General features: G+C 39.7%; 2 protein-coding genes across 14 annotated transcripts in view; one reads left to right on the forward strand and one right to left on the reverse strand.

Annotated features, from left to right (window-relative positions):
• The window catches only part of RWDD4 (RWD domain containing 4), a 28,108-nt gene extending 13,608 nt beyond the window's left edge, over positions 1-14,500 (reverse strand). For 2 of the 10 annotated variants that reach the window (XR_010838509.1, XR_010838510.1), the window contains exons 1-8: positions 14,211-14,486; positions 11,404-11,484; positions 8,793-8,902; positions 8,539-8,686; positions 7,087-7,204; positions 5,112-5,165; positions 1,579-2,868; positions 424-609 (exon numbers count right to left, since the gene is read on the reverse strand). Coding sequence is in view for 2 of the 10 variants with exons in the window: in XM_059049182.2 (XP_058905165.1) it covers positions 4,890-4,979; positions 5,116-5,165; positions 7,087-7,204; positions 8,539-8,686; positions 8,793-8,902; positions 11,404-11,484; positions 14,211-14,234 (621 nt within the window). In the remaining 8 variants the exon portion in view is untranslated. Of the gene's footprint in view, positions 1-423; positions 610-1,066; positions 4,980-5,111; positions 5,166-7,086; positions 7,205-8,538; positions 8,687-8,792; positions 8,903-11,403; positions 11,485-14,210 lie in introns of those variants that run through there. The other 8 variants (XR_010838508.1, XR_010838514.1, XR_010838513.1 and 5 more) reach the window with 8 other exon arrangements.
• TRAPPC11 (trafficking protein particle complex subunit 11) overlaps positions 1-23,585 on the forward strand; it is a 121,883-nt gene that overhangs the window by 64,607 nt on the left and 33,691 nt on the right. Inside the window, exons 1-8 of one of the 4 annotated variants that reach the window (XM_067022582.1) lie at positions 14,262-14,490; positions 15,315-15,456; positions 17,245-17,469; positions 19,770-19,939; positions 20,594-20,664; positions 21,478-21,592; positions 22,359-22,458; positions 22,831-22,904. In XM_067022582.1, coding sequence (XP_066878683.1) covers positions 17,266-17,469; positions 19,770-19,939; positions 20,594-20,664; positions 21,478-21,592; positions 22,359-22,458; positions 22,831-22,904 — 734 coding nt within the window. In that variant the 5' untranslated portion in view covers positions 14,262-14,490; positions 15,315-15,456; positions 17,245-17,265. Of the gene's footprint in view, positions 1-14,228; positions 14,856-15,314; positions 15,457-17,244; positions 17,470-19,769; positions 19,940-20,593; positions 20,665-21,477; positions 21,593-22,358; positions 22,459-22,830; positions 22,905-23,585 lie in introns of those variants that run through there. The other 3 variants (XM_067022581.1, XM_059049570.2, XM_067022583.1) reach the window with 3 other exon arrangements.

The following is a 23,585-nucleotide window of genomic DNA, read 5'->3' on the forward strand; positions in this document are numbered from 1 at the left end:
GTCTTCAGTAATAATGCAAAATTAACGACAAATGTTATTAGCACTCTGAAAGGCATATTTTGTCTTTCTAAAAATTAACGGTTTTCATATAACGTTTGTTCCATCTTTTGTACACTTTCATCAGCAGCTTTCAAACTTTTTTCACCATTACTCACTTTTAAGAAATAAATTTTACATAATACTTCCACATACACACCCCATAATACTCTTACAACATGTAGTATATACTGGTATTTTCTGTTTAATCCTATTATAGTCCATTCCATTTGAAAAATTGCTGGTAAAGACACTCAGTTAATTTCCCCACTAATGGATCACAAACTGCAGTTTGAAAAACACTTTAGACCATACATCACTTCCTGATTTTGTCAACTAATCAAAAACACTGAAATTCAGAATCATAGATGACCAGGTAATTCCTACCAGATAACACCTCTTGTTCTGTTTTCACTCCGTGGGGCTTCTTTGGAGGTCTGGATTGAGGGTGGGTTCAACATTTCAGAGTGGATTTGTGGTCATTTCTATCAGTTGTCCAGAGGTTCTACCCACCTGGTACCATCCTGGCTTGAGGGTTTTTCTGAGGTTGCCCACAGCAGGGAGGAATCTGGCCTGAAACCCAAGTATGAGATAACTTGTTATGAGTGCAGGAGAGTACACGTATGGATGCTGACATTCTCTACTACACCCAGAACCAAAGTTCAAGACAAGAACTCTTCCTCGGACCCCCATGGGGGACAGGTCTCAGCCTCATGTGTGCTGTGTACGTGTGCATGTGTTATGTCTCCTTACCCTGAGTTGATCCTGGACTTCATCTCCTGTCTTCTGGGCCCCCTGAGGCTGTGAAAACTGAGGCTGTCTTTAACCTCAAGGTTCCAACTTTCATTTAATTTTTTAGACTCTGGGTATATCTTACCATCTCATCGGTTCATTTAAAAAACCTTTTTTGGTCCAACATTTGGAACAGTTTCTAGCTGGATGGTACATCTTGTACCATAAGTCCGTGCAGTTATAGAACCAACAATTCTCTCTCAAGTGATGTGTGAAATAAAACATGTAGAAACATCACTGGGTGTAATTCAGATTTTATTGCTTATTATGTCATTCCGTACAACTTTAGGTAAACAGACGTTGAGAAAATATACTGGGAGTATTAAACAGATGATGGCAATATTGATGAGAATGTTCAAGTGTTTTACATAAGGTAGTGAGAGGCACCGCTGCCACCATCACCCCCGCCAAAATTTGTACATTTCGTATAAAAAGAGTAAAAATAGTTCATTGGCATTTAACTAGCATTATTCTTTGTAATCTATGAACCACGATATGCCTGAATAATTTCAGAATCTTCAGAGCAAAGCAAAGCATTTTCTTCCACTAGCAGACATAGCAGTTTCAGTTTCTTTAAAAAATAAGCAAACAAATCAGCACAACAAAAACTATACACACAACCCCCAAACAAAAGAGTTGGCATATTCCAGTGGTCCTGACTTTCGACGTTTCTATCGTATTAATTTAAGAAATAAAATGTGATTCAGCATTTAAAAATGAGACAAGCTTCTTCACTATAATTATACTTACTTTATGATTGAAACGGTTTAACTGGAGCCAATGTTAGCTCAGCAAAAACCATGGCTATAACTCAAACTGCTCTTCTGATAAAGAAACTTCTTTGAAAGTCGACTATTCTTTCAAAACTCAGACCCGAGCTGCACAGGTGTAACCGAGGAACCAACAACTGACTCTTCCAGAAACCACAGCCGTCGTTCGATGTGTTTTTGAAGCTGGGGGGTATAGTATATACATAATCACTGTAAATCGCACATACACATCAGTAACTTCCTCCTAAAACAGCACTCGAAAGACTCCTATGTCTATTTTTACAAAGATGAGTGGGCTGAGGCATACATTTCGATACTTGAAAAGAAACAAAGCTTGAAATGTGGTTTTGTGTGAAACCACTCAGAAGAACTCAGTTATCAAACAACTAAAAATACACAACAACAGATAAATAGGAATTTATGAAAACCATTGTCTCTAACAATATAAAAATTAAATATTAAGGCATCTTTTACTCCCATTTTGGTATATGCAGCGAAGAGAACGGTTTTAAATAGGAACCAGCACTTCTAGTCAAATGCTTTCTAACGTATTTGGCAGATTTGGTCTTCTTTCTTTCTCCTATTCCACATACCATTGAAAGCTCTCATGATCAAACATCATAACCCAGACCAGAAGGAAAGTATAAACAGATATTCATTTATTAAAAAGCAGTTCACCCTTGAAAAATAAAAAGGAACTACAAAGAATATTATGTATAAAGTTCAAATACTAGTATTTAAGTTTCTCTGAAGCCATTTACACTTCAGTAATTAAGAGAAAGAAGGGACGAAGGCGTAAAGACGACGAGAACCCTATTACTACGGATCATGCTGTGAACTCACTGTTCACTCAGTCTCCTGCTCCACTGGGATGAGAATTTGGAAAGCGCTTCATACTCCTTAAAAAAAAATCACATCCACCAGAATAAGATCACATAGATTAACACTGACGATTTATAATTCCGCATATTTGTCCATTTACAAAGGCCAACTGGCTTCACAAAGTATACTAAACAGTAACATTTTCACCTTTTATTAAGGCAAGTTTGTGGAAGTAATTTAATACAACCAGATCTCTTCATGAACTCTCAGCTTAAAACATTTTTTTACGTAAGAAACACACAAAAAAATTGTTTTATAAAATGCCACCTCAATACCAGAAAAGAGTAATGAAAGCTTTTGAACCCAGTTTCCTGTTTAAAGGACGCTGTTCCTCCCTCGTCTCCAATTCCAAGTGCTATTCATCATCTTTAGAGCCCGTTTTGCTTAACTATAAAAAAAGATGAAAGAAATATTCAACCAATTTAAGCTATCACATTATTTGAGTTCACGATTTCCACATCATATCAAAAGTCAACATTTACAGTTAACAGAACAACAGGCAACAAGGTTCAAGTAACTTGCACCGTCTACAGCTCCCACCACATGGAAATACTTTTCAACTTTAGCCTCAGCTACTTTAAACAGGATTCTTTGAAAACATAACCTCAACAGAAGACAGGGGTAAAAAAAATCCCTTGAAGCTTTCCAAGAAACAAATTGGAACCAAGAGTATACAAAAGGTACCATTTATAAAATGAATGATAGTCTTCTATTTTTGTTTTTTTACAAACAATGAATTCCAAAATTTTAAAATTGTATAAAACACTTAAGATTTATCATCTTAACTACATAATTCTTACAGTTTTGAAAATGTGATACAAGTCTTAAACTGTGCTTCTCAAACATTTTGGCTCCAGGACCTCTTCCCACTCTTAAAAATTGAGGATCCTAAGAGGTTTTTTGTTTTATGTTTTTTAACATGTACATTATACAGGGCTTCCCTGGTGGCGCAGTGGTTGAGAGTCCGCCTGCCGATGCACGGGACGCGGGTTCGTGCCCCGGTCCGGGAGGATCCCACGTGCCGCGGAGCGGCTGGGCCCGTGAGCGGTGGCCGCTGAGCCCGCGCGTCCGGAGCCTGTGCTCCGCAACGGGAGAGGCCACAACGGTGAGAGGCCCGCGTACGACAAAAAAAAAAAAAAAAAGGTCTACATCAAAATCAAAAAACTGAAAACGACTCTTCTGGCTCTCGGGAAAGAAGAGCATGACCACTTGGGATGACGCAATTTTTCTCCTTTCCATGCCTGGCTGGGATGGGCCACACCAAAAAGATGGATCCTTACTCTGATTTGGGAGACAGCTCCTTCTGGAGCAGGCAGCATTTTAAGGGGAGAGCAGACTTAGCTGGTGAGATAAATACAGGCGCACCTGGGACAATGGTAAGTATCCATCAAGGATCAGTGGCGGGGGCCCAAGTCAATAAGAGAACGCCAGAGAAGCTTCACCCACACAAATGGCTTGTATAGGGTCAGCCTCTTCCCAGGAAGGCAAGAAGTAGTAAAGGCCGACCTCAAAATTTTGTGGGTTGGGTTCCAGACGACCGCAATAAAGCACACATTGTAAGAAAGAGAGACACACGAATTTTTTGTTTCCCAGTGCATACACATGTTTACACTATACCGCAGTTTATTAAGTGTGCAATAGCATGTCTAAAAAAATGATGCACATACCTTAATCAAAAAATACTGCATTGCTAAAAAATGCAAACCATCGTCTGACAATGCAGGATTGCCACAAACCTTCAATTTGTACAAAACAGTATCTACGAAGCAAGATAAAGTGAACTGAAATAAAACAAGGTCTGCGTGTGCTGTGTTTCCTTATTCCAGTTGTGGCTCATGGCTCCCTACTCTCAGGTAATATTTTTGTCCTAGATTTTAGAAGCACAAAAATCACTTCAAATAGGTTCTACAGAAAAGGCATCCTTTGGCCCAAACAGCTGGCTTCAAAATAAGCTTTAAGAATACACTGCTTGTAAATTACCCAGACTTGTGGGTCCTCATTAATCCTAATCTTGGATCATATTAATTACCCCACACAACACTAGTGACACTAATTGGCATGAAAACTCATTTCAGGAAGTCCTAGACAGGCATTAACTTGCTGTGTTAAGGACCCGTTGACAAGTAAGGCAAAAAAAAACAGAGAGAAGGGGACAAAAAGTTCCAAGTGGAAAGTAAACAACTTTCAACAACAAAAGCAGAAAATCTTTCTTGACAATGGTGGGAAATTACATTTAGGGTCTGCCGTAAAAAAATACTTAATTAACTTCTACTAAGAAATCAAAGCACTCCTTTTCTTGACTTGTTTCAAGTTCCGTATTATCTATAATTTAGAGTCATATTTTAGTACGTCTAGTCTTAAGATGTACTTACATAAACAGGCACACTTTACTATAGTTATAAATCATTTCTACAGATTTTCCATTATTAAAAAAAGAAAACCTAAAACTGAGGGTGTAGGGAAGAGAAACATGTGAGATATTTCAGAAATACTTACATGCTGAACGTGAAAAAGGAAACAGACATCCCAGTAAAATCCAAACGGTGAAGGGGAGAAAATGGAAGATATAAATTTCATTACTTGATGGCAATAACTGTAACAATTTTTTGAAGCCTGAAATATAAATATTACATACCTTCACCACATCAACCCAGTTCCAACCTCGAGGAAGTTCTCCTTTGTGATCTAAAGGATGAAAACAGTAACTTTATATCTAAGACCCATCAGTAATATTTAAATTTAAGTACGATTTTATATACTACTCTACACAACAAATGTATTAACGGGTTACACAATGGAAGGTCCCTGCTCACCGAGGTGAGAAGTTGAGTCAGGTTGGCTCTTTTGTGAGTTTAGTGCTCATACCAGGAAGCAGGCTCAAGACAAGAGGCCTTTGCAACACGTCTGCCCGCAAACCTAAGAGGAGGCCGGGCCAACTTATTTATTAACTGCTGTGCTCTGATAAAATATCCATTATTTAATCTGACATTCCTTAATCAGGGCTTTAATCTGTTGGGCGTGCTTAAAAGCAAGCCCAACCCTTTTATAAGAATTTATAGTTTATGAAGTAATTTCACTCTTTTAATAGAATATTCAAATTTGAAAAATAGTTTAATAAATGCAGTCTAAAATTTTTCAATTTAAAATGTCTTGATTTCCTCTTTGCTTGATGTATCTATATATGTCTCATTTTGTGAAACCTTCAAAATCTGCATTCAAATCAAGGACACTAATTGTATAGGAAGAGAAACAGAAACTAAACCTGTGATTCTTATAGGAGAAAAGCTATAATATCACTGGAGCTCAATTTTAGACACTAATGGCTCTTTTCTCCTTCATGCCAATAAGAATCTTATCTCACTGGTTACTGGTTATAAGGGGGCACGGGGACAGATCACCAGTTTTGGTAACCAAAACTTACCCACAATGCCACGACTGTCCCATTAAAGTTTTATTTAGAATGCAAGTTTCAAGTCACAAGCTCCTGCACCATACTTACAGGAAGATAAGGACTTTTAGGTGGGCATCGCCAAGGAGAGGGAGGTAGGGAGATAGTAATGAAAGGGAACAACTGTAGGTCATTAGGTATGAAAGCAACAGTAACAAACTGACATACATGCTAAAACATTCTGAAAAGAGATGAACCAAAATTCTAAAAAACAGATTGTAATGGCTAACAATTTACTGCTTCAGTTGTTTATACTTTAATGCTGCTTTGACAGTAGGTATAATGGAGTCCCAGATTTTCTTTTTCATAAACCAATATGATCTCAAAAAATGTATTTTGAGGGCCAACACGGTTGCTTTCTTTTTATTTTGCCACAAATGACATTAAACAAAACATAAATAACCAAAAACTACCATCACTTTATAAAAGAAAGGGTATTATTTTAAACCTCTTCACCAAAGTAAAAGGGTCACTTCTTTTAATAAAGGGCAGCTTGTAACCATACAGCAATAACACACACATACAGACGTAAGTATATGTACACACCTGTGTATGTGGATAGAAATATGTATATGTACACATGACAATGTCCTCATTTTCCTTAACTGGGAAAAAAGTTTACAGATTGATGTCAATTTGCAAAGTTTTAGGTTAAATAAAGAAAAAGGACCAAATATATATTCTTAAATCTTGTTGTATAAGTAAGTCAACTATAGACGAAAACATTAAATTATTTACTGTGTTAAGATCTGATGGTATACCAGACTTCATTTCAAACAAAAGCTATATTTCAAAAAAATTTCAAAAATACACTTATCTGTCATAAAGGTAAACAAACAGGAAAATTCCAAACATGTCAGAGAGGGTACCAGTAGGACACACATCTGTACACTATTCTAATGGTCTACAATCTTCAGACTCATTTATAGTTACTTTGCCACTTTACCTTCTTCTCAAATGTTTATCTCTTGTGGTAAAGTAGTAGTAAATATTTTCAATATATGTCTGTGACCTAAAACAGTCTCTGATCCAAATGTTCCAAGAATGAAGAGTAGAGAGAACTCATCTTCTAAATCTAAATATACTTATTAGGCATCCATATCATACCAAAAAGCAACCCAGTTACGCGTTATAAAAGAAAAAAAAAACACCACAAACCTGTTTTATCTGCCAGCTTACGTTTCTGGGCTTTTGAAAGTTGTTCTTTTTTGTCTTTTTTCTTACTTGATGGGGCTGTGTTAGGAGTTTCAACTGAGATGATATTGCTTATGGACGCCTAGAAAAAAAGAACAAATTCTTAGACTCAAGGCTTAAAACTTACTGAATTACACTAAATATGGCTATATCCTGAAATGAGTTGACAATTTTTAGGTTTGTGAAGTAAAAGAATCCTTTATTATTATATTCATTTATTAGATCAGGCACCTTAGCACATTATTGGTTTCACTCTCCTAAAAGTTCACATTGAAGGCCATAATATTAGTTATACTGTTATAACCAGGTCCCTGAGAAACAAGATCCGATACCAGGATTATGCTGAAGCTCTGAAGTGCCAAGGTAATTTTACAATTCAGTTAATGTGCTATTATTTGAAAGTTAAATATGTCTTCAGAAAAATCACATATGCCTACTTAGAACCTCCTGGCTCCCAGAGGAAATGAAGGAAATTTTTTAAATATCTGGGGTCATGTAGTCAGACAGACAAAACTTAAAATGCTTACTACATGCCAAGCATTGCCATAAATGGTGTACAGCTATCACTCATTTGATCCTTAGTACAATCTCATGAGGTAGATACGATTATAATCCCCATTTTACAAATGAAAAAGCTGAGCACAGAGAGATTAAGAAAGTGCCCAAAGTCACACAGCAGAGGAGTGCATGCTCAGGGCCATGCGGTCTGGCCCCCGGTCCAGGAGCTACCGCCCTCCACTGCTTCTCCAGGCTGCCTCTCAGTGTCAACCTGTGTTCATGGGGAACCTGGAAGCCAGAACTGCTCGTGGCCTTTGGTTTACAAGACAAAACTCAACCGACACTGACCACTGAAAAGTGTTGGAGTGCGTGACTTGGTGCAAAGGGGTCTAACACATACCTGCTTAAGGTCATAAACGATGATTATTTCCTAAAATAATTCTAGAAATAAAATAATTTTTTCCTATTTAATAAAGTCTCCTTAAGCTGCAACACTTTCCAATTGAACTGTGGCAGGACTACTTAACAACTAAATAAGCCTCATGGAGAAAGTACGTAATTTCATATGTATTTCAGCACTATGTAAGAAATCTTCTATCTGAGCTTTATGAAGATGTTAAATAAACTTGAAAAAGTATTTGGCTCTCCACAGCTCAGTTTTGGCCCACCCGTGAAGTATTCTAGGCTTATGTGAAGGGTAAAATCTAGAGAATATAATTTCATTTTTGAAGATAAGTAGACAGTAAGAAATCTAAAATTCACTGTTCTTATTTAACTCAGATGTAACTATCATTTTAAAATCTAACACAAAGTCTCCCTCCAATTTTTAAAAAATAATAACTAGCAAAAATGAATTACTAGCAGAGTAAAACCCAAACAAACAAAACAAACTATGGTGAAACGGAACCCCGTGCTCACAGCAGAATGAAGAGGACGGTGACCCTGCATGAACTGCTCTTTGTTGTCCTTGGCGTATTCAAACAACGTGTAGGTCATGGCCGTCCCGAGATGGACTTCCACCGCTTCCTGTAACTTGGCTAAAATGCTCTGCTTTACAGCTGACGATCTGCAATGCACGAGACATACATTGCTAAGAGAAAAGTAAAAGAGACAGTTACCCTGCCCCCGCCCCCCAACCAAAAAAAACCTCATGAAAACGAAACACTACTTACATGGTGTTGTTAAAAAAGGCGTTCATAGATATGATTGGAGGTGTCTGGGGATAGGTTTCTGTCCAGGAAATCTCTATTAGGAAGGCTTTGGGATCACCGTTTTCACCTATCTGAAGAAAAGGGAAATCTTAGGCTTGTAAAAAGTGCTACAAAGGCAGAATATCAAATGATGATCTTTAAAATGCTGACTTCTTTCCAATGCTCGTGATCAGATCAGTCAGGTCATATTTTGAAAAGTTCCGGGGTAGGGGCTAAGACCCAGCAGAGGGTGAGGGCTCAGTCTTTTATCAGTCTGTCTTTTAATTCACTCCTAGGCTGTTTTAAACAGCTTTAGCTGATGTCCATGGCCTAGCTCTCTCATCAGCCTTCCAATCTTTTCCAGCCCAAAGATTATGTCTGATACATGTATTTTTTCGTTTCATCAAAGCTTTCTGAGGACAAAGATAAGACATCAACTATGGGAACAAGAAGAGAATGGACAAAAATGAAAATCCACAAACTTGAAACACCTCTTTTTTTTTTTTTTTTTTTTTTTGCGGTATGCGGGCCTCTCACTGTTGTGGCCTCTCCCGTTGCGGAGCACAGGCTCCGGACGCACAGGCTCAGCGGCCATGGCTCACGGGCTTAGTTGCTCCGCGGCATGTGGGATCTTCCCGGACCAGGGCACGAACCCGAGTCTCCTGCATCGGCAGGCGGATTCTCAACCACTGCGCCACCAGGGAAGCCCTAAAATAGATAACTAATAAGAAGCCGCTGTATAGCACAGGGAACTCCACTTCGCTGTATAGTAGGGAAAAAAAAAAGTAATAAACGTTACTTGCTTTATGCAATCACTAAATCCTTACTCAAAGTGTATGTAGAAACAAAGTGCCACATGCCTCACGCTGTGCGTTACCCAAGAGACAAGACCACTACTGTCTTCAAGGGAGACAGACCTTCCGACGACTCACTAAACTGCGGCACTACGAAAAGTTCCAAAGGGACAGAACATAGCATGAGGAAATGGGGACTAGCCGATTCTACTTTGAAGGCAGGGGACAGAGAGGAGGCTTGGGGTAAGCACTAACGGAGGAGTAGGATGCGTAAGGCATGAGAGGTGAGGGCAAGGGCAAACCGTGTGTCCCAGACAGAGTATTGAGGACAATGCAGGGACACATTTAACAAGGTATCACGTCTAACAGACGCCAGTGCTAGGAAAGTCTGGAGACACAGTCCAACGCAAACAGAAGGCACTGGGTGTCAAGCTGAGGAGTTTAGTCCTCATTCTACAGGAATGGAGAAACCTTTTTAAACAAAGCACTGGGATAACTCATTCTGTATTTCAGACAGCCAGCTAGAAGTAGGGGGAGGCCTAGTGGTGAAGCATCACCAGGGAAGCTGCAGTAAGACCAGAAAGGGGGGAGTCACTGAGAAGGCTGCTAGCCTTGTCTGTGCAGGAACCCAGGGTGTGACCAGGACTCAGCCAGAACCGAACCCCAGGTCCTGTGACTCAGCTCACTGTGTCCAAACGTCACACTTCACTGCCCATAAATCCATCCTACAGGTCGCATCAGTGTCCACCCGACAGGACACACACAAGTCCTACAGCATCCTGTATACTGTGAGCTCAGTGAGTAGCGGCTGGTGTTAGCATGGACATTTGGGGAAGTACAGGGGACTCTCCCATTTGCTAGGGGACAGGGGCCGTGGTCGGGGAAGTCTGGGGGGGACGGGTGGATTCAAACAGAAGGGCCCAGGGCTTAACTCCACTGTTACCTTCGGCCATTAAAAGTCTCTGCTGTGTATACGTGGAGTGGTGTAAGGACTGTGGAGCTTGAAAGGGAATTGAGAAGCACTGAGCAGAGAGGGGAGTTCCTAAAAAAAATAACTAGAAGGGATTTACTCCCTGTGAAGTGATAATGATCACGTATAAGGACCATTTCTCAAACAGTTTATTTTAAATGGTAACAATGTTAACAACCATAAATCTTGCATAAGTCTTTTATAAAAAAAGTTTTCCATACCACCCACTACTACTTAAAATCATTCAGATAAACGGTTTATGTTATTTATAAAATAAAATACTGGTACTGCTCCACGTTGAAAAAGAGTTATAAGCAACCTTTATTTTAAAGAGAAATTGACATTTCACATACGCATAAAATATTCACGCACATTGGTAATACAGAATTAAGAAAATATCAACTTTTCTTGACTAAATTATAGGGTAGTAAAAAGAATGCTAGACTTGGACTAGAGACCTGGATTTTAACCCTAACATCAATATCAGCTATGGGAGCTTGGGAAGTTAGGACTGAGAAGTTATCTTTAAGATTAGAAGGTAAAACCACATAATTTCTAATGTTTCTTCTGTTTCTAACATTTTAAAATCCTCTTACAATAAAAACATTTACCTTAGTTTTTAAAAGTTTCTGAATTAAGTTTTCAAAAGTTGAAAGTAACTCATGTCATGGTGATGAGTTTTCATTTAAATGCTTCAGCAAATCCAAAGACATAATAAATGTAAACCACTAAATTAAAAAACAAACAAAAAACCCCCCCAGCATTTTAAAAAGCAACTTTCGTCTTTTCCAACAAAGTAGTAAGCGCTTCTATTCATGCCAGGTCTTACCCTATATTGAAATGAAACCGGACTTAATTCCCGGAAACTTTCATCTCCTTCATAAATAGAACGCAATGCCTCCAGTTCCATCTGAAAAAAATGAACCACATGAGCGTTGTTTAGTCATATAAACGGATTAGAAATAGAGGATCTTTTGTTTCTGGTTCAAGTCCACTCAACAGCATAAAACTTGGCTGACTTACATGGCCTTCAACGTTTATGACCCAGGTGCATATATACTAACACATCACAATCCTAATCCTCTCTTTAACACTATGCGCCAGGCACCGCTAAGCATTTTGCAGTGGATTATCTCACCTAATTCTCACATCAATCCTATGAAGATCTTACTGTTTTCTCCTTCCTACTAGGGAGGAAAATAAGATTCAGTTTAAAGGAACTCCAGAGCCTGTGTTTTCTCCCTCTGCTAAAGGCTAGCCTGGGGTAGAAAGAACATTACACTTGTGGACAAGAAGTATGAAACACAGTCATTCCCCATGGTTTACACGTACTATTTATATTTGTAATCCTTACCACAGAAGGATAACAAAACTTGAAAAAACACTTACGGACAATAAAAAGAACTTTAAAAAATGGTAGTTAGAAAGAGGCTGACAAGTATCTATCTATCCAAGATGGGAAAAAGGACTGCAAGAGAAAATGTAACTAGCAATCCTTGGCTGGAAATACTTCCTAGAATGCTGTGGGCTTAAAAATGAGAAGACCCAATCACTGTTGTGATCACTGACAAAGACCTCAGAAGAGGTAAAGAAAAGAAAGACTGCACTTCCGCAGATATTTTCGTTTTCAAAAAGATGCATGTTGAGAATTCTACAAACTACAGGATGGTGAGTTTGACCTACATAGACAACATTTTAAGACAGATCATTAAAGAAAGAGTTTGCAGCCTTCCCTGGTGGCGCAGTGGTTGAGAGTCCGCCTGCCGATGCAGGGGACACGGGTTCGTGCCCCGGTCTGGGAGGATCCCACGTGCCGCGGAGCGGCTGGGCCCGTGAGCCATGGACGCTGAGCCTGCGCGTCCGGAGCCTGTGCTCCGCAACGGGAGAGGCCACAGCGGTGAGAGGCCCGCGTGCCGCTAAAAAAGAGTAGCCCCTACGACTTGGCAAGAATATGAAAAACAAGGTATGTTCACAACCCTTCTTAGGGAGGGTGACTGGATTGGTACATTAGGGAAAGAGACAAAACAGTCTACCTAGATTTCAGCAAGGCCCCATGGGTTTCTCTTGCTACCTTCACAGAAAAAAAATATATAAGAATTCAAACTGGATCAAGGAATAACTGAGATGAGATTAGAAAAACAACATTACTCAAAAGGTAGTGCTGCTCCTTCTATCCTTAATCCTTTCCTATATTTCAATTAAATGACTTGGACAGGAACAAAAATTGGAGGCAGGCTTAGCAAATTTGTGGATGACAATTTGATGGGACAGTGAATCATGCTGGCAGCAGAAGAAGAATTTTAAAAGCCCTTTAAAAACAATCTAACAAGATGAAACTTTACAGGGTAAGTAGAAGAACTTGTCCTTAGGTACCTAAACATACAGAGCAGAAGATGAAAGACAAACTGCTCGGCATAAAGCACTTTAAGGGTTTTTGCTGACAGTAAATCTAACTGTAGAAAACTGCAATGCCCCAATTTTAAAAAAAGAACATAAATAAAGTTATAATGCGTCCACAGATACACAATTCCAGAAGAGTGAAGGAACTAAAAAGAATGAACAAATGGAGAAGAGCTAAAAGGAACAGTTGGTATGAGAGGAGGAGGTCTGAAAAACTGGGCAGGAAAATGGTCTTCAAACATCTGAAAAACAGTCCTGTGGAAGAAGATGCTATTTTACTGTTAAATTGAGATGGCTGGTTCTCACCGCAGGAATTTCAGTTCATTAAATGTGAGCTAGAGTGCAGGTAACTGTTTTTCTAACAACCATCCAAACGGTTCTAGGCGGTGGTCCAGGGGCCAAACTTTGAGAAACCTTACACTATACGCTCCACGTTACACAGTAAGAACTGTTCACGCCTTAGCTTAGAAACTCAACTGGCAAGAATATTTTAGAAGGATTCAGACATCGTAGCTTGTTGAACTTTGGGTCTTCTTTAAAGGTAACGTCCAATACCGAAATTCCATGATATGTGTCATGTAAAAGTACTAACTTTCAAGCAGTATACTCTAAATGAAAAGTGAACTCCTACTTACAACTCTAATATCATATGATTCAATGTCAAAGTGGCATTTCACGAGAAAATATCTGAGTGTAAACCATACAATTCCGGTAGTACATGGATGGTCAAAACAGACTTCGTATCCACTGAACAACTATCAGATGAATCTATTAAATGATTCCTTCCACCAAGCAATATGGCCAGAAGACACTAGTGTCATTATTTCCCTGCACCAGAAATTTAACTAACTCAATTAACTTTCTCTACCAGACAAAAGATTTTAAAATGTATAGGTGATTAGATTCCCAAAGAGCCTAACTCAGAACACAGTCGCTGAACAACACACGGGATTTAAGGCGAGCTAAGTGCACCGGGTCGCGGGCCAAGGACACTCGCCCTCGTTATCAGGAGACCTGGGGGGGAACTCCAGGGTTTGCAAAACTCAAAACTGCAGTGCGGGGGGAGGAAGGGCAGAGGTGGTCCCCTACCCAGGTAGGCGCTCTGGGCCTCTCAGCGCAGGACACCCGCAAACTTAGGGCACCTCAGCCAGGCTGCCACCGTAGAGGCGAGGGCACGTGCGGGGCCGGGGAGGGGCACCGCGCCTGCGCGGGAAAGGAGCGTCCACCCGGACTCACCTCCTGGTCCTCGTTGGCACTCATCGCGCCGGTCACGGGGCGCCTCCCGGGCGGACGGCGTTCGCGACAACGAAAATAAAGCGAGGGCAGTGGCCCCAAGGCCGGGGCGCCCCTCTTCCGCGCCTTGGGCTGCTGAGGCACACCCTTAGCACCGCAGACGAGAGTCTCGCAGGTTCCCGGTCCCCGGGCAGCGCGAAGCCGTCGGCGGATGGTTGCAAGCGGGGAGCCAGCGGCCTCCCCAACAGGCAAGCCAGCGAGTCGCAGGAGCGGCAGAAAGGCGGTAACGGCAGAGACCCCGCCCCCTCCTTCTCGCTTCTCCTATTGGCTCCTTCTCTCCCCGCCCCCAGCTCCTGCTCCTCTAGGAAGCGGAGCGTCTTCCTTACGTTTCGTGGAGCAGCGTAGAGTTCCTGGACGGCGATTGGCCTAGAACGCTGTCAGTCAAGCCCAGAAAGTGCTTCCTGTGCCTGCGCGGGTGGGCCCTGGGAAGTCTCGCCTGTGGGCCCCGGCTGAGGGGCGGTGGCGGTAGGGACGGCCCTCGGCGTTTTGTGACAGCCACCCCCAGCTCCCGCCGCCTGCATCCCCTGGTTCTCCCCCGGCTGGCGGCGACCGGCCACAGCTGCAGCGGGCTCGGGGCGTGCGGCCTGGGTGAGTCCGGGTCGGGAGACCAGTGGGGCCGGGCGAGACCGCCGAGGGAGATTGCTAGCGCTTAACGGTGCTGGTTTGGGGGTCCTGTGATTTCGTACAGCATCAGCGAGTGCATTTCTCTTTTAGCTTCTAAAGAAAAGACACACCTATTTCTAGGGTCTCCAGGTTAAGGGGGGTAGGGGAGGAGAGGAGGAAGATAGCGTCTGCCTTGAGAGCTGCAGCGTTTCTTCATAGGAGCTACCGGAGCAGGATTCTGCGACCCTGGGGTGGTATCTTTTCCTAAGTTGGGCTGTTGCTTCACATCCTCAACATCAGCTTTTGTTTCACCATCCCGGCCCCAAACTGTCCTTCCTCTTTTGATTGTTTTGTAGTTGGACATCTTTGAATCCCATCCTTACTGGCCTTGTGTCCTAAAAAATAGTGACTGCATTATTTTTTTTAACCTGCCACTTTCATTAGGTCACCTTTCTTTGGAGTCCGTCATTCTTTCTAAGAGTCTTCCTTATAATTTTATGACCACGCCAGCTTCCAGACGACTTCCATTGCACTACACGATCTCCCATCCAGAGTGTTCGCTTCCTACTTCTGCATCTCCTTCCAGGTCATAGTTTGATTCGTTGCTTCATTGATTTTTTCCAGGAGATCTGGAAATTTCTCCTATAGGCTTCATCGAGATCCATATACCTCTGCACTTGTCCTTTGCTGATATTCTTCCCATTTTTTGTCACCGAATAGGCACAGCCATTTCAAATGCCAAAGCTTTTAAGGTACAATATGGCAAGAATTTCTGATACAATTTTCGTACAGTTATTTTGGGACAGAGTTACCGTAATTTAGAGCTGCACTGTCTGGTATAGTAGCCAGTCGCCATAGGTAGCTATTGAGCATTTGAAATAGGCTAGATGTGCTCCGAGTGTACAATACACACCAGACTTTGGAAACATAGTGTTAAAAAACGTAAAACATCTCACTAATAACTTTTATAGTAATGTTGAATTGATAATATTTTGGACATATTGGTTAAGTAGAATATCATTAAAATTAATTTCATCCCTTTCTTTACTTTTTTAATGTGACTACTAGAAAATTTTAAATTACTTATGTAGTTTATATTATATTTCTCTTGGACAGGATTGTGATTTTAAGTGATTTAAACATCATTTCTGTTTCCCCTTATTTCCACTCCATATTCAAAGGACACAGCTAATTCTCTTGAGCCTCTGGGGTTATTAAAGGAAGTGGGTATTTAGGGCTCTAATCTAGACTCTTTGGGAGCAAGCAGTGGTACCTAAATTGTGTTTTGACCATCTCTTTTTTATTTTCACCCCAAATTCACTAGAACTAGAATCTGTTTCTGAACATGCCGTCCTTTGCTCTCGTACCTTAATCGTGTCCTCAGAATATCTGTTTAAGCAATTCTAAAACTTCTGTCTATTGTGGACATTTGTCATTTTTGATAGGCTTTCAAACCAATTATCTAGTACCCATTGTTCTGTCAGTACTTAAGTGTGAGAAGCCTAATAGTCTTTACTAAATTAACTTTTCAGTTAAAAATACTGTTTTGCTGATCAAGTGGTGGCCTAAGTGCTCCTAACTTCTCACAGAAATTGTATTTGAGTCCTGTATGATATACTGGTGGAGATCACCCTTTAAACCAACCATATGATACATGTTTTTGAAAATGAGAAATTATTCTTAAAATATAATAATTTTGTTCACAATAAACACTTTTATATAATTGCTTTTCAAAACGTAGTGCATCTTGGATTGATATAGACCGCTTCTCAGCTAAAGGGCACAGTAGAAACGTGTCCTCCTAGAGGTTTCCATTCATTATTAGCTTTTCCCTTGTAGATTTTCCTTTAAGTAGTACATTTGTATTGTGGAGAAATGAGAAAACATAGCTACTTAGATAATTAGCATATTATTTTAATGATATCTCAGGAAATCAGAAATTAGATGTTAGCAATTACAGAGAAATTAGAGATAGTTGCGCTTTATTGTATATGTAAGTCAATCATTGTTTTTCTTTATAACTGAAATCAGTAGTTTGATCACCCTCCCGCTTTCCTGGTTTGCTTATCCCAGAGTTTTGTGTGGTTTTGAGATGTTACTGGAAATAGTGATTTGTCTTAAAGTTGACTGCAACCCTTGTATATGAAAGATTTTTTAAAATATTATACCAATAGTTATTAAATTTTAATAGGTCCAATTCAAGAATTAAAGTTTGCCCTTTTGCTCTCTTCTTTTGGATTTGCTTGACAGTTTGTAGACACTCAAAGACTTTCACCTCTTTGTAATGTTTTTCAAATGGTGGAGGTTCATATGTTAGATGTGGATGTGGGCTTTTAAGAAATTAATTATTAACGTATTAACATTTGTATTTCAGAATTTTCCTGACACCTTGAACATGAGCCCCACACAATGGGACTTCCCTGTGGAATTATGTTGTCGGCCTATGGCTTTTGTTACTCTCACGGGCCTGGACGTGGTTTATAATGCTGTCCATCGAGCTGTCTGGGATGCTTTCTGTGCCAATCGGAGGGCTGATCGGGTACCAATTTCTTTCAAGGTGCTCCCAGGTGACCATGAATATCCCAAATGTAGACCCAAGGTAATGACATTATCATTGCAAGGGGACTCTCCTTCTCCATCTGTCTCTTTCTTTGCATATGTGTATCTTTTCTGTTCCTATATCTGCAGGAAAACCCCTGAGTTTATCAAGGGTATGGTTACAGTGGTGCATAAAGAAAACTCCAGATGTTTCATTCCAGAAGAATAATTACTGTATAACTATTAAGCTCTCTATCCTATGAGCCTAGGTTTTCCATTTTTTATTTGTTGTTAAAAAGAGACCCCAAGCCTCCATAATTTTAACAAAGGCCTCTCTAAAAAGGAAGGTCTCACATTCCCCACTCACCATTGCCAGTATCATTATAAAATCCATAGTCTCTGCAGTTTGGTTTGATTTCACAAACATATTTTGAGCACTTGCTTTGGTTTAGAGTACCTGGAACTATGCAACAGGCTGGTGATAGAAATTTAAATAATACATACTCTCTGTCCTTGATGACTTCTACATAAACTAAAACAGTTTATTCAGTGTGGAATAGGAGGGGTATTAAGTTCAAAACTGACTTTTAGAATGAACATCATGGTAGAGAGACTCTGATTTACTTAGAAAAAATACTTAGAATGATGATAGTATGAATTAATAATAGCAGCTCATACACATATATTGCTTATTATGTCAGTTTGCTTTTTAAGAAAGTTGTGTACACTGACTTACTTGTCATTTATTGTAATCTTTTCAGGTTGGTCTGAAAGTCACTTAATAAGACACATTGATTAAAATAAACTGCCTACTTTTTTTTCTCCCTAGAGCAGTGTTTCTGACAGACTGGTCTTTGGACCAAGTATATCATCACCTGCGGTGTTTATTAAGCATGTCAACACTGGCTGTCCTCAGTAAAACTCGGGGGGCGTAGGACCTGTAGATTTGGTCACCTGCTGATTCTTTTGCGTGTGTTTGAGACTCATGCAGCAGAGACACAGTCTCTACCCAGCCCTAGGAACTATGAGCGTTCTCTGAAGCTGGGGCAGCAATAGCACCCCTGGCTCTTACACACTTTTTTTAAAAAAATAAATTTTTATTTTATTTTTGGCTGTGCTGGGTCTTCATTGCTGCGCGTGGGCTTTCTCTAGTTGTGGCGAGCAGGGGCTACTCTTCGTTGCGGTGTGCGGGCTTCTCATTGCGGTGGCTTCTCTTGTTGCGGAGCGCGGGCTTAAGTAGTTGTGGCGCACAGGCTTAGTTGCTCCGCGGCATGTGGGATCTTCCCGGTCCACGGCTCGAACCCATATCCCCTTCATTGACAGGTGGATTCTTAACCACTGTGCCACCAGGGAAGCCCCACACTTTTTTTTTTTTTTTTTTCGCTGTACGCGGGCCTCTCACTGTTGTGGCCTCTCCCGCTGCGGAGCACAGGCTCCGGACGCGCAGGCTCAGCGGCCACGGCCCACGGGCCCAGGCGCTCCGCGGCATGTGGGATCCTCCCGGACCGGGGCACGAACCCGTGTCCCCTGCATCGGCAGGCGGACTCTCAAACACTGTGCCACCAGCGAAGCCCCACACACTTTTTTTAATGTGGTGTTTGTGTCAAGGAAGGCCAGCGGCCCAGCACGACTCACCCCTTTCCTCCTGGATTCATTCTTCAGAATTCTCATTTTCCGCCTCCTCATTCTTTCCTGAGTTCCCAAGGTGTTTTGTGTCAGATTTCCTTCCTGTCCTCTCTTTCCTCACGTGGAATAACCATTGGACCAGTGTGAGCTGGAGTAGTCTGGCCCGTGCGGGTGCTTTGGGGGTCATTTGAGATTTCACCCGGGTTCTTCAGGGCATCCCCTCCCCACGACATGGCACTTACCGCTGACCCCCACTGACTGCCCTTATGCTTCTGTATTTAAGAATTGTCCTTCACTTTTTTCTTTCACCCACAAGTGAGGTGTAATGCCATCCTGGTGACATGACTTTGAAGCAGATGAAGCCATATTGGGTTTTAGAGAATATTTGACAGCTTTTACAAGAATGGAATCTGGGATGGTGAGGAATATAAGTAGAATTTATTGGGAAAAAGGCTGTTTACTTCCGGGGTGTTTGAAAGCCTTGATATCTTTAGAAATGCTTTGGCTTTGGTCAGTCTTTAAATGGAAATGGTACTGGCTCTCGGGTTGAGATTCTACCTGCAGAACTTGCCAGCTCTGACCTGATCTCTGTAAGCCTGAATGTCCTCACGTGAGAAGCGCGGCGCGCGTACTGAATGAGACAGATGCAGAGGAAGTGCCTGCACTCCGCAACAGGTGATCTCTGCTGCTCTTGTTGTCAGGATGCCTCTTTTCAACTTTGGCTCATGTTTGCAGAGAACTTCGTATGAATGGTACATTCCCAAAGGGATCCTAAAGACAGGCTGGATGAACAAGCATCTGAATCTGGTGCCAGCCCTGGTGGTTGTGTTCTACGAGCTGGACTGGGATGAGCCCCAGTGGAAGGAAAAGCAGTCTGAGTGCGCGACCAGAGTGGAGATAGTCAGGTATGGTCCCGGTTGTCAGGCTGACTGTGTTGCGTCAAGCTCACATCTGGAGTTTACTGACATTTATCGAAGGCAGCTGAGTGCCGTTAAGACTGCAGGAGTCATTCAGGGATCACTGGCCTCCAGTGAAGCCTGTTCACTTCCAATAGGTAGCATTAATATTAACTTGAGGCATGGTAAGCAATGTGAAGAAATTTCTAAGACAAATTGACCTGAAGTTCCAAATGCTTTTTCTTGCATTTACGATTTTTTTGGGGGGAGATATAGTGATTTGCTATTTAGTCTGATAAAACACTTTTTGCTTTATCACCATTTATTTCAAAGTAATTCTTTTGGATGACTAATATATCACTATAAATAAATAAGTTGTAGTGTAACTTTTACATTGAAGTATATGTTAAACTTTTGCCTTTAAAGCAGATTTTTGTAAGGAACAGAAGCTTGATCTGAGATTATACTTTTAAAATTTAAATCATTGTGGCATGTATGTTTCTTGGTATGTAGGGAAAGAGTTCCCCCGATCTTGGGCTTTTTAAGTTGCAATTTGTCTTTCTTTGAATTGTCAAGCTTGTGTTTTATGTAGTCTTGAATACATTTTTTAAGTTAAAACAGTTTAATTACTTAATAAATTTTATTGTTATTTTTCCACTGCAGGCAGAGTTTACAAGGGAGAAACACAAAAGTTGCAGTGGTTCTGATTCAGAAGAAAACCCCTTTGCCCCCAGGTAGCAAAAGGTTAATTAATAACTAATTGATTGGTTTATCCCTCCAATTCTTATTACCAGGAGACATAGTTTTTAATGTTGAAATCTTTCATTCATTCAGTTATGGGAAATATGGTGTGTTAACTTTAAAAAGTACCAATAATGAATGAGTAAATGCTTATTGTAAAAATTAGAAACATTAAAGAGTGCAAATCTTCTCAAGCCCTGCTCCCTAGTTCCCCTTACCTCCAGGGAGGCACATGTCAATTGACAAAAGAGTTATTCACTTGATTTTTAAAAAAGAAGGTTTTTTGCTTATCTGAGATCTACTTGAAATTATATTCCTTATGTAATATTTTTTTTCTTAACTTGCAATAGAGCAAAGAAAAATGCTGTAGGATTTCTAGTTTCCTATAAGAAAATGTCCCGGTTTCAAATGCGTATTTCTTCTACCATCTCAGACTTGAGAAGCCAAAATACTTTTTTTGTTTCTGTCTTGAAACTTGAAGCGTCTTAAATAGTTTTGGAGACAACTTTCATGAACTATTGCTTCCATTTTTACTTACGGTTTTGAAACAATTATGCGGTATATCTGTTGGCATTACTTGGCCTATCTTGGCTTAGTAGAAAATTCCACAGTGTTCTCCTAACAGATATGTACTGTGTAACTTCTAAGCACCCCACAGAGCTCTCAAGGATTCCAGGGGTCTTATAGATGTGGTAAAAAGTGGTTTGGGTTTTTTTTCTTAATTATGTTGTACTGATTTGGGGAAATGTCCATTTAGAAAAAATGCATTAATTATTTTCTCTCTTTATGGCACTTGTTGTCAACAGGAGAAGATGTCATTGCTTCAGAAAGGGCTGCAGCCTTGTGCAATGCGTGTGAACTCTCGGGGAAGTCTTTGTTTGTACTGCCCCATACGGACCACCTTGTGGGCTATATTATAAGGTAAATAACCTAGAATATATGCTGAATTTTTAAAGCTTTGACTATTCTATTTTGTTTCATATTTTTACATATTTTTCTTAGATGTATTTAAAGCCTTTGAATGCAGCTTCAGAACTCTGTTTTATTCTGAGGAGGAAGAACCTTGAAGTTCAATCCTTATCTGACTTTGAATGCAGCTTTCTTTCATGCCCTAGGAAGATACTTCTGATATGTACTTACTTTCACAAGCAGAACTTGGAGTTGTTGATCCATCTCTAGGCAAATTTTCTTGGTTCCTCTGTAATCTCATAGTTTTGGAATGAAGCAGGATTTAATTTATACAAATGTTATTTCCACCTCATTTTCCACTTCTCATTTTTGGTCCTTTTCCCATTATTTTCCTTAATCTTTAAACCCTAGATGTCACAGTCACAAAAGATAATTGAATCCAATTGAGTATTAGATATCTGTTTTTTTATACTTATAAAATTATAAAATAATAGGAGATTATTAGTGATTACCTAATTTTTACAAATTACAAGAAAGTTATTTTTATCAGTTATTTCTTAGATTGTAAAATTTTAAATGGCTTTTGGTGGGTCTTCTTTTTAGATTTTTTTTATCTAGAAGTTTTGCTTATATTTTGCTTTACTTTTTATCTTAATCATGAAGTAAAGCAGACATTATCTCTGTCAGGATTTTACTTTCAGGTCTTATAAATATGATTCTTGAAAACACTTTGGTTTAAAATAACTTCAGTGTTTGAATGTTGGTCTTTTTTTAACAGATTAGAGAACGCCTTTTACGAACATGCACAGACTTATTACTACACTGAGATTAGAAGAGTGAAATCTCATAAAGAATTTTTGAATAAAACAACACACCAGGTACGTGTCTTTTCCTAAAGAAGGAAATAATAGCAGCATTCTAGACTAGATTATTCATCATTGATTATTTTTGAGGAGATGATTTAATGTCTTTAATACTTTGATGTTTTTAAATGGCTTCTGTGCTTTTGAAGTTTTTTTTTAAAGCTTTTAAAAACTATTTTGTCTTTTGTCCTCTTTGTCTTTAAAGCTCTTGAAGATAGATTTTGGTAGCCTTCTTAACTACACTTGTTTACTGGAATAATTCTTGAACTTTAATTTTGGATATTTTTCCTTCATACTTTTAGGTCTCCTCTTAAACATTATTGTAATTTTTACATTTTTAAGAGAATATGTGTAATAATGATATTTTTTTTCCATTCTTCTTTTCAGCTTTTATTTGTTAGACATCAGTTCAAAATAGCTTTCTTCAGTGAGTTGAAACAAGATACACAAAATGCTCTGAAGTAAGTTTCTAACAGTTGTCAAACTAAATTTTTCTTTATGTTAACAATAATATAGTAGTGGCAATTTCTGAATCTCAACCAAACTTCAAGTTTAAAATGTTTGTGTTGGTTAGAGTCAGGTTTGTAATATTCACTTTAATTTTTCTAGTTAAATGGAATATATTTGAGTTTTTAAAAAATATATCCATTTTATTATCAGAAGTAAATTTTATAGTGTCCGAAAGCTTTCTGGTATAATTTAATTAAATTTCATGATCTAAAGAAACATATTAAAATTTTTCCCATTCTGTTACCTACTTCTTATTTGTATACTCAGTAAAATCCTTGTGTTAAGACTGATTTTCAAAGTTTCATGTGTATTAAACATTATGTGAATCAGACTGAATATCTTAAGGTGTATAGTACATATATTCAATTCAATTATGATTTTATTTTAATTAATTTTTTTTAGTTGATAATACCTGCCAGTAGCATCATTTTTCATTCTTTTAAAAATTTATTTATTTATTTATTTTTGGCTGCATTGGGTCTTCGTTGCTGCACACAGACTTTTCTGTAGTTGCAGCGAGCGGGGGCTATTCGTCATTGCGGTGCGCGGGCTTCTCATTGCAGTGGGTCCTCTTGTTGCGGAGCACGGGCTCTAGGCATACAGGCTTCAGTAATTGCAGCATGCAGGCTCAG

The sequence above is a fragment of the Kogia breviceps genome, chromosome 20 (genome assembly GCF_026419965.1).
Source record: "Kogia breviceps isolate mKogBre1 chromosome 20, mKogBre1 haplotype 1, whole genome shotgun sequence".
Lineage (NCBI taxonomy): Eukaryota > Metazoa > Chordata > Mammalia > Artiodactyla > Physeteridae > Kogia > Kogia breviceps.